Source organism: Thermothelomyces heterothallicus (genome assembly GCF_042370625.1).
Source record: "Thermothelomyces heterothallicus CBS 202.75 unplaced genomic scaffold P884_scaffold_13, whole genome shotgun sequence".
NCBI classification, from domain to species: Eukaryota; Fungi; Ascomycota; class Sordariomycetes; order Sordariales; family Chaetomiaceae; genus Thermothelomyces; species Thermothelomyces heterothallicus.
In genome coordinates, this window is record NW_027192574.1 from 182,773 (window position 1) to 190,535 (window position 7,763).

Consider the following 7,763-nt stretch of genomic DNA (forward strand, 5'->3'; position numbering starts at 1 on the left):
CGTCCCGCTTGGGGGCGGTGCTGCCGGGTTCAGGGGGGGGGGTGGTGGTGGTGGCGGCGGCGGCGGCGGCTGCTGTTGCTTGTTTGCTGCTGCTGCTGCTACCTGTCCGTGCCCGGAAGACGACAGCCAGCAAGGACTGCGGCCTGTCACGGCGTGCGAGCGTGCCTTGCAGGGCCGAAATGTACGGTGGGCAGGCTATCGATCGTCCGGATGGCAGACCCACGGGATTGCCGCCAGTGTTTCGCGGCTTTTGTGTGCGTGTCCGAGAGTGGCAGTGGGACACGACAAGTGCCGGGGATGGGCAAGGTCCGTCGCAGGCGCCAAGTCGGGGAAACACCGATGGGGAAAATGAGGTGAGGTTCAAAGATAAAAAGGGGAGGGCAGGCCAGTCAGTGTCAGCGACGGGGTGTGTTAGTGCAGGTTGTCAGTGGGCGTCAGCCGGGCTGCTTGCTTTCACGGTCGGCAAGCCGGTGTGTGTCAAAAAGACCTGGAGCGAAGGGTTTGCGGGTCGCGAGAATGCCACGAGGACTGGGGGGAACCAGATTGCAGCGGGCGGAAAAGCGGGCACTAGCGGGGCACACCCCGCTCGCAAACACGACGGCGCTAACCCGATCGGTTTCCGCCCCTGCACAGATGTGGGTCACAGCTGTGGGATTGAATGCAGGGATTTCCATGTGTTGCTTCTCGCTGCGAACGCATTGGCAGCGAAACCTGGTTCGCGCCGGTTCGCAGTTGGTTCATCTCGTTCTTTCCCATGATCCCTTCATTTCTACGTTATCATCCCTCCCGTTTCCAATCGGGATACAAATCTCAGCATGGTTTCCAATTTGCATCTGGGCAATTTTTTATTTATTTATTTAATTTTTTTTGCCGGTACGGCCCCGACGAAACAAAAGTAAAAGGACCCGACATGGCATACTTTGTGACAATAACAAGATAACCACAGCGGCATTGAGCAGCTACGGCTTTCTGGTGTTTTCGTGTCTACCTATGTGCGGAGCGTATATGTATACGTATACTAAGAGCAGATGGGTATGCACATAGTTAGTACATACACTACGAGATGAGCCCATAGCCACAATTGGATGGCGACTCCCTGGGCAGCCCAGCCACGCCACCGGTATTCTGGCACTGGCTTCTCGAAAGCGACGGAGGCGCGCCGAAACCTAATGGATGCGCGTTCCGTACTTGGACTTTCCAGCAACCACGTCGAGGAAGTTCCGTGCAACGATGGAGCCTGCATGACAAAGTCAGTCTCCCCATATCCCAGGACTGACGAGCCAAGAAGAACGTACTGGTCTTGTTGGAGGGATGCAGCTCGTCATACCACATATACCCATTCAGAGACCCGGGCTGGTCAGTGCACGGGCTGCCGGCCGGTTCGCACTGATGGTAGTAACTGTTGACATTGTGCGGCGCATCCAGGTACTTGGTGGGCGCATTATAGATGTCGTTGAACAGGCTGTGGACGTCAAAGACGTCGACCGTGGCCTCGGGCCAGCGCTTCTTCAGGGACGCCATGACAAGGGCGCCGTTCTCCAGCATGGTGTTGACGCTGGTCGAGTACTCGCGGATCTTCTGGCCGTACTCGGTCACGTTATACTTGGTCTTGGTGTTCCAGTACTGCGAGTCGAGCGTGCCGCCGTTCTCGGGCAGCGCGTAGAGCGGGACCAGCTCCAGGGGCACCGTGTTGAGGATGACAAAGCGCCGTCCGCCCGTCTTGTAGACGTGGTCGAGCACGGAGAAGACGCAGCTGACAAAGTCGCTGATGGTCTTACCGGGGGTCTGCGAGTCCGACAGAAAAGCGCCCCAGCCCAGGTCATTGGTGCCGATCCACACGGCATACACCGTGTTCTCGGCAGTGCGGTGCGGGTAGAGCGACTTGAAGAGCACGTCGGCCCGGAAGGACGGAATCTCGTCGTCGAGGATGGCCGGGAAGGTCCGGTTGATGAGGTCGAAGTACCGGGAGACGATCTGGTTGGAGCAGACGGCACCGCTGACGGCGTAATCCATCAGCGTAGCTCCAGCATCCCTGGCCGCGAACTGGGCCCATGATAGGCCACCCGACGCCGTTGTGGTCGTCTCGTCGTGCATCATCCCCGGCCGAGGCGCCTTCCCACCATGGTTGATGTAGTAGCCCAGCCGGCCGTTGTCGGTGTAGCTGTCGCCGAAAGTGACCAACGTATCGAAATTGTGGCCTTTGTGCGACTTGGCCAAGGCGATCGAAGCGCCAACGAGGACCCAGGAGAGACGCATCGCGAGTGTTGTCGGCGGTGTGTCTGCGAGGCTGCGAGGGTGAAGTTGGTGCGGCAGCGCAGAAACCGGGTAACCCGGGGGAGAGGGGTGGGAGTTGGAAGAAGATGCCGACCTTATACCAAGTCTATTTGCTCTGGTGTATGTATGTACATGTACAAACTGTCTCACAGGCCAAAAATTCTCTTGGGCAAACCCGCTGTTCCATTCAACCGGGACTAAAGGACTGGTTCCCGCTGCACAGGCTATATTCCGTCTCCACGTCAGGAGCCTTGGGGGGGTTAGGGGTATCGGGATGCGAAGGTTACGTGTAGTGTAGAGAGGCGACGCGAGATAGCACAGTGTCGCCCCCCCTCCCCTTTTCCCCTTCCTCCTCAGCACTATTTTCCCTAGCTCCTCGACATGCGTGGAAAATCTGCAGAGATCGAGGAAAATGGATAGCAGAGAAGGAGCAAAAAGACGGAAGCTGTCTTCCCCGGTAAGCGAACAGAGGTAGGTAGTGTACGCTCCATCGTACAAACTATTGCGGTTACATCGCGCCTTCACCGGCAGCACGCAATGCGGTTGTCCCTGGGGCCAGCCAACGCCAAAAACAACATGGTCTAGCGGGTCTGGCATGGTGTTGATCCGGCAGCTTTTCCAGGGAGCAGGAGCATCTCGCTCGGGTTTACCGGAGCCCGGAAGCGATGGGGGTAATAAACCAATCAGTCCAGCCGCCGAGCCTGGTAACTAGTGTATCTTGCGCGCCCGAGCATGCGCTGCCGAGCCAAAAGTGGAGGATCGACGAGACCGGGGTCCTAATTAACCATCTTCGGCTTGCCTTCCAGAAAAGCTTGGCTCCCGAGGGTTGCGGAGAGAAAAAATGCAAGGCTGCATGAAACGGTGTGTGTGAGTGAGAGAGAGAGAGAGAGAAAAGAAGAGGGGGTGATATTTGATTTGGGTGGGGGGGGAGGGGTGCAAGGGCCTATTGGGTCACACTGTGAACAATGACTACGTAGGCCTAGGGTTAAGATCAGAAGTGTATTGGTTAGGGTTAGGGTATAACTAGAACAACTGTTGATGGCGACTTCGTTCTGCACGACGACTCGATAGATTTGCACAGGAAGAAAATGTCCAGGGATGCGGGCCTAATTCGGTGGGATTCAGTTGCAAGTGCAATGAGTGGCAGTTCAACTTCATGTTCCATGTCTATATCGTTTGTGAGCGAGCCATGATGTGTCGCTCAAGTGAGGACCCGCTCCGGAGTCGGCGTTTGAGCTTGGATGTTCATTTTCACTTTCACACCCGATGACTCCTTCCTGTGTGACTCTTTCACGACTTCGCAACCTTCCATAAAGGGGCGAGCGAATCCACGAGCCCGCCCATCCAAACCACATTGACGGAAGCACACAATTGAGATTGACTCATCACCCACCATGTCGCCCTTCAACCTCGAGACGTGCGCGCGGCCCAACATTTTGGCCCTCGAACCGTATCGCTGTGCCCGAGAGTAAGCCTTCACTCACTCTTTTGTTTTTCATCCCTGTTTTCCAGTCCTATCATAAGATAAGAAAAAAAAGAAAGAAAAAAAAAGAGCAGGAAAAACAACCAGAGGGAAAGTTCTAACATCATCCAGCGACTACAAAGACGACGGCACCAACATTCTGCTCGACGCCAATGAAAACGCCTACGGCCCGCCCCTCACTACCACTATCACCACCACCACCACCATCCCCTCCTCCTCCCCACCCCAGAGTCAAGTAGTGAACGGCACCGCCCCGCTCAGTCTCGACCTCTCGGCCCTCCACCGGTACCCGGACCCGCACCAGACGCGGCTGAAGCAGCTGCTCTGCGACCTGCGGACGACGAGGACTAAGGGGGGGAGGCGGGCCCTGTCGCTGGACAACCTGTTCGTGGGCGTGGGCTCGGACGAGGCCATCGACGCGCTGCTGCGCTGCTTCTGCGCGCCCGGGCGCGACCGCATCCTCGTCTGCCCGCCGACCTACGGCATGTACGGCGTCTCGGCGCAGGTCAACGACGTCGCGCTGGTGCGCGTGCCGCTGCGCCCGGCCGAGGAAGGGTTCCAGCTGGACGTGGACGCCATCACGGCCGCGCTGTCCGCGTCCGCGTCCGCGTCCGCGTCCGCAGCGGCTGAGGGGGGAGCGGAAGGCGGCGGCGCCATCAAGATCGTCTACCTCTGCTCTCCCGGCAACCCGACGGGGGCGCTGCTGCGCAAGGAGGACGTGCGGGCCGTGCTCGAGCACCCGACCTGGAACGGGGTGGTGGTGGTGGACGAGGCCTACATCGACTTTGCCTCGGCCGAGGAGGACAGCCTGGCCGGGTGGGTGGTCGAGTGGCCCAACCTGGTGGTCATGCAGACGCTCAGCAAGGCCTTTGGGCTCGCGGGCATCCGCCTGGGCGTCGCCTTCGCGTCGCCCGAGATCGCCAGGCTGCTCAACAGCCTCAAGGCGCCCTACAACGTCTCGAGCCTGACGGCCGCGATCGCCGAGTACGCGCTCTCCGAGGAGGGCGGGCTGGCCAAGATGAGGGAGAACCGGGCCAAGCTGATCGCGCAGAGGGAGAGGATGGTCCGGGAGATGGCCAAGATCGAAGGGGTTGGGCGGCTGCGGGGTGGGCAGGACAGCAATTTCTTGCTGTACGAGATGCTCGACAAGGAAGGGAAGCCCGACAACGTCACTGCGCTGGCCGTGTACGAGAGGCTGGCCGAGACCAAGGGAGTGGTCGTCCGCTTCAGAGGCAAAGAGCACGGTTGCCTGGGCTGCCTGCGGATCACGGTCGGTACCGAGGAAGAGGTGACCCGGTTCTTGGATTCGCTGAGGAAAGCCCTGGCCGAGGTGCGCGGTACAACGCCGGTCGCTGACGAGGAGCAGAGGGAGGCCGAGGCGAGCGGCGTGGTGGCTTAATTAAGGGTTGAGGCGGTAGTGGGACGCCTAACTCTTTAAACAACAAAAACACCGCGTACCAAAAAAAAAAAAAAAAAAAAAAAAAAAAAAAAAAAAAAAAAAATTGAATGAACGAAAGTCAAGAATCATGTCCATGTTTGTCTATCTTGTCAGGCTGTCCGGGATACTATGCCACATGCCAAAGTGGCCCCGCCCATTCACCTTGACCAGAGAAGAAATTGTCAAAAAAAAGGTCACCAGAATATGTGTATATATATATACAAGAATGGAATGATAAAAAGAAAAGAGCCGAACTTCTCGCCTACGCTAGACGAGCATCGTACCTCCCCCGCTTGGTGTTCGAGGAGCCTTCAAAAGTGCGGACCGTCTTGATCTGGTCGCCCTTGAGCGGCGGCTTCGCCTCGCCGACGAGCAGACCCTGGATCGTCTCGAGCGCGCACATCTCCTCTCCCAGGCCCGTGGTGCCGTCAAAGCCGCCGTAGTACCACCTCTGCCCGCACTGGGTGCCGTCCGGGCCGCCCGAGCAGGACTTGGCGGCCGCCTTCGCGGTGGGATGCCACAGCTCCTCGATGACCGGCCTGATCGAGGGCACGAACACGCTCGCCGCGTATGCGAAGCGCGACAGGTAGCCCTTGAAGCTGCGCATGTCGGCGTTGCACGTGCCGACCTGCTCGCAGGCGTGCTCGTACATGATGTTGGTGGCGTTGGGGAACGGGCTGAAGAAGGAACGGGCGGCGTCCAAGATGCGCTCGGTACGCTGCACCCACTTCTTGTCGCCCGTGACGTCGGCCATGACGGCCGAGCCGTACATGTAGATGGCGGCCGTGTACGAGAAGGTGACCGGGTTGATGTCGGTGCAGTTGTGGCTGGCGCTCGCGCCGTCGTGCACGTTGAAGTCTTTGTCGATCATGCCGACGCCCTCGGTCCAGTCCCAGACCTTCTCGGCCCATTCCAGGTAGGTGTTGTTGCCCGTCGCCCGTGCGAGGCGGGCCGAGATCTGGAACAGGCCGCCATTGCTGACGCTGTTCTTGTAGTCGAGGCCGTTCGGGTTCGAGGCGAAGATCTGCCACAGGAGGCCGCCGTTGCACGCCGTCGTGTTCCACCTCGAGGCGAGCGAGTTCCAGAGGTTCGCGCCCAGCTGCAGCCACGAGGGCACATTCTCGTCCGGCTGCGGGAAGTTCCTCTCGGCCGCCGCCATGACGGCAAATCCCCAGAAGGCCTGGTCGTCGTTCCCTTCCTGGCCAAAATGTGACGGAAGCATGAAGTCGAAGTTCGGACCGACCTGGGCCAGGAGAGCCGTCGCAATGATGCGGTCGTAGCTCTTGTCGCCCGTATAGTGCGAGTAGTCCAGCATGCTCCCCATGAGCGCACCGGCCTGCCACCAGTAATACGGCTCAGGGAGGTCGACAAACTTCTCGGCGGTGCCAGAGTAGTAGGACATGGCGCCGGAGGCGATGGTCTTTGCCACGCCCTTGATCGAGGCTATCGAGGTCAGGAGTGCCCAGCCGGTAAAGTCTCGGGGCTCTTAGTCACTTACATGGGTCGTTGATATCGAGATCCTTGGGAGCGATGGCCGCAATAGCGGCCGTGGTCGCAAGTGCGGGCTTGAGGGACCTGAAGAAGCGCATGCTGGGCAGTGTGTGTGCGCCTGGTACTTGGGACTTGGGTATGCAGTAGGTTTTGACGAGAGAAGAGAGAAAAGGGTATGCAATCCAGTTGCTGTCAACGAAGCAAGAAGAAAAACACAAGTGTTTTATTCGGTGTTGGCGTCTTGGGGGTGCCCGTGCTTGGTGGCACGAGGACAACAATACTCCGGGGACTCAAAGGCGACGCCGAGCAGCGTGATTGCTCTTGCAACACAACAAGACAAAGAGGACAACAGCGCCGCAGGGGCGCACCAAAGGAAGCAAAAAGTGTACAAGAGAACGGAAAGGGAAAACGATGTTTGGTGATCAACACGTCGAAGGCCAAGCCAACAAACAATAGCGGACAACAGGAACAATAGAGAAAGGAGAGCCAAAGCCAGTTGATGGAGGGACCGGAAGCCCCTTGTGTTGCCTTGGGGGATGGGCCTCCATCCTTTTTGAGAGAGGCACCTTGTCTTCGCTTTCGAGATGATCAGCCGCCGACCCAACGCCCTCTCGGTCCACAAGGTCACAAAAAGGACTCAAGAGCGGGTGGCAGCTGCCCGGCCTTTTCAGACCCACAGTGTACGGCACGCTAGGGGCAGCCAATGGGCGATTTCCTGGGTTCAGGGGAATTGCCATCTTCAGGGGGAGAGGGGTAGTTAGCTCGCATCCCTCTCCAGAACCCTGTTGATCCTTTATCGCCCAGTTGTTTCGTTTCTATCCACATGTCCGCGGCGCAAACCCCGCATGTTTGACGAACAGAGGGTTGCAATCTGGATGCAATTGGAACTTTTGCTCGGTCTGCCGAGGGGAAGGCGAAGACGCCGGCCCGCGCTGATCGGTGAGGGGGAGGGTTCATTCTCAAACAACGGCGGGGAGTTCCAGAACCAATGCAGGAACCTCCTGGAGTTCCAGCTCTCTTTTTGTCGATCTTAAGAGATCTGGGCCTTGGGTCTTTTTTTTTTTTTTTTTTTTTTTT

General features: G+C 58.3%; 3 protein-coding genes across 3 annotated transcripts; 1 reads left to right on the plus strand and 2 right to left on the minus strand.

The window, feature by feature from the left end:
• Nucleotides 1-1,166: 1,166 nt before the first annotated feature.
• On the minus strand, nucleotides 1,167-2,256 carry P884DRAFT_300225 (carbohydrate esterase family 16 protein; the record flags this gene model as incomplete). Its single annotated transcript, XM_069444748.1, has 2 exons — nucleotides 1,167-1,237; nucleotides 1,296-2,256. 2 exons carry the CDS (start codon nucleotides 2,254-2,256, stop codon nucleotides 1,167-1,169), a joined length of 1,032 nt encoding a protein of 343 aa, XP_069296988.1.
• A 1,222-nt stretch (nucleotides 2,257-3,478) lies between these two features.
• Nucleotides 3,479-5,215, plus strand: P884DRAFT_244538 (pyridoxal phosphate-dependent transferase). Its single transcript, XM_069440373.1, has 2 exons — nucleotides 3,479-3,742; nucleotides 3,869-5,215. The coding sequence occupies exons 1-2, from the start codon at nucleotides 3,669-3,671 to the stop codon at nucleotides 5,154-5,156; spliced, it is 1,362 nt and encodes a 453-aa protein (XP_069296989.1). The 5' UTR covers nucleotides 3,479-3,668; the 3' UTR covers nucleotides 5,157-5,215.
• Nucleotides 5,216-5,457: 242 nt separating this feature from the next.
• P884DRAFT_202025 (glycoside hydrolase family 76 protein) lies at nucleotides 5,458-6,784 on the minus strand (the record flags this gene model as incomplete). The annotated part of the gene is made up of 2 exons (XM_069438389.1): nucleotides 5,458-6,638; nucleotides 6,694-6,784. The coding sequence occupies 2 exons, from the start codon at nucleotides 6,782-6,784 to the stop codon at nucleotides 5,458-5,460; spliced, it is 1,272 nt and encodes a 423-aa protein (XP_069296990.1).
• Between the last annotated feature and the right edge of the window lie 979 nt (nucleotides 6,785-7,763).

Bases quoted from the DNA above. Each gene is read 5' to 3' on its own strand.
- P884DRAFT_244538 (XM_069440373.1), top strand. From the start codon at position 3,669: ATGTCGCCCTTCAACCTCGAGACGTGCGCGCGGCCCAACATTTTGGCC. The intron at 3,743-3,868 runs GTAAGCCTTCAC...AACATCATCCAG, and splicing joins CCGTATCGCTGTGCCCGAGA to CGACTACAAAGACGACGGCA.